At 42.1% G+C, this 753-nt stretch overlaps 1 protein-coding gene across 1 annotated transcript; it reads right to left on the reverse strand.

Annotated features, from left to right (window-relative positions):
- Window positions 1–12: 12 nt before the first annotated feature.
- BATDEDRAFT_93238 (uncharacterized protein) lies at window positions 13–729 on the reverse strand (the record flags this gene model as incomplete). Its single annotated transcript, XM_006683413.1, has 1 exon — window positions 13–729. The coding sequence occupies one exon, from the start codon at window positions 727–729 to the stop codon at window positions 13–15; it is 717 nt and encodes a 238-aa protein (XP_006683476.1).
- Window positions 730–753: the final 24 nt, after the last annotated feature.

The raw sequence follows: 753 nt of genomic DNA on the forward strand, positions 1-753 counted from the left end.
CGCATTTCTAGTTTAAGGGCTACTCTTAATCTCAGTGACTATTCCAGGACTGTATTGTATTCCGTCACCAACAACCCATTTACCATTGACCGAGTTCCATCCCTGTGACTTTTTGGTAGATGGCGAGTTGTATACTCCAACCGATTTACTGGTACCATTAAACACCCATTTGACACCATGTTCAAGTTTAACACGATCTTGTTGTTGTGGAATGCGACTGATATGCTTATGTGTTTTGAGAACCTGTTTGCCGTTGTTTTGGCCAATGATACTGACCCGAGTATTACCAAGATCGTTGATTACAGATGCCAGTTTGAACGAGTGTTGACTTTTTATGTTGCTTTTAAACTTGGCAACTGAAAGTGATTTGCCAGTGTCATCAATAACTGACAGTTGATTGATTCCCTTGACTTGTACATCAATGGTTACGTCACTGCTAGTGGTGTTATAATCGATGGACTCGCAAACAAATTGAAGATTGTTCAGTCCAGTTCTGACACCCAGTGTTTTGAGTTGATCGGCAATACGGTCAAATTGTGAATCTTCAGTGGATCCAGGCAATAAATCCGCCAAACGGGGTCGTACAATGTATTCGGTTACGGCACCAATATCTTCAAGCAGCTGACCTTGCTGTTTGCCGTTGCGTATTGCCTGTCGAACTCCGATTGACAGAGCGTTGGTGTAACTCTGACCAGTTGTATTGTCAGTCAGTTTTTTGTAATACGGCATTGGTTGAAAATCAGGTTTGAAGAG

Source organism: Batrachochytrium dendrobatidis, assembly GCF_000203795.2.
Source record: "Batrachochytrium dendrobatidis JAM81 unplaced genomic scaffold BATDEscaffold_145, whole genome shotgun sequence".
In the NCBI taxonomy this organism is placed as follows: Eukaryota; Fungi; Chytridiomycota; class Chytridiomycetes; order Rhizophydiales; genus Batrachochytrium; species Batrachochytrium dendrobatidis.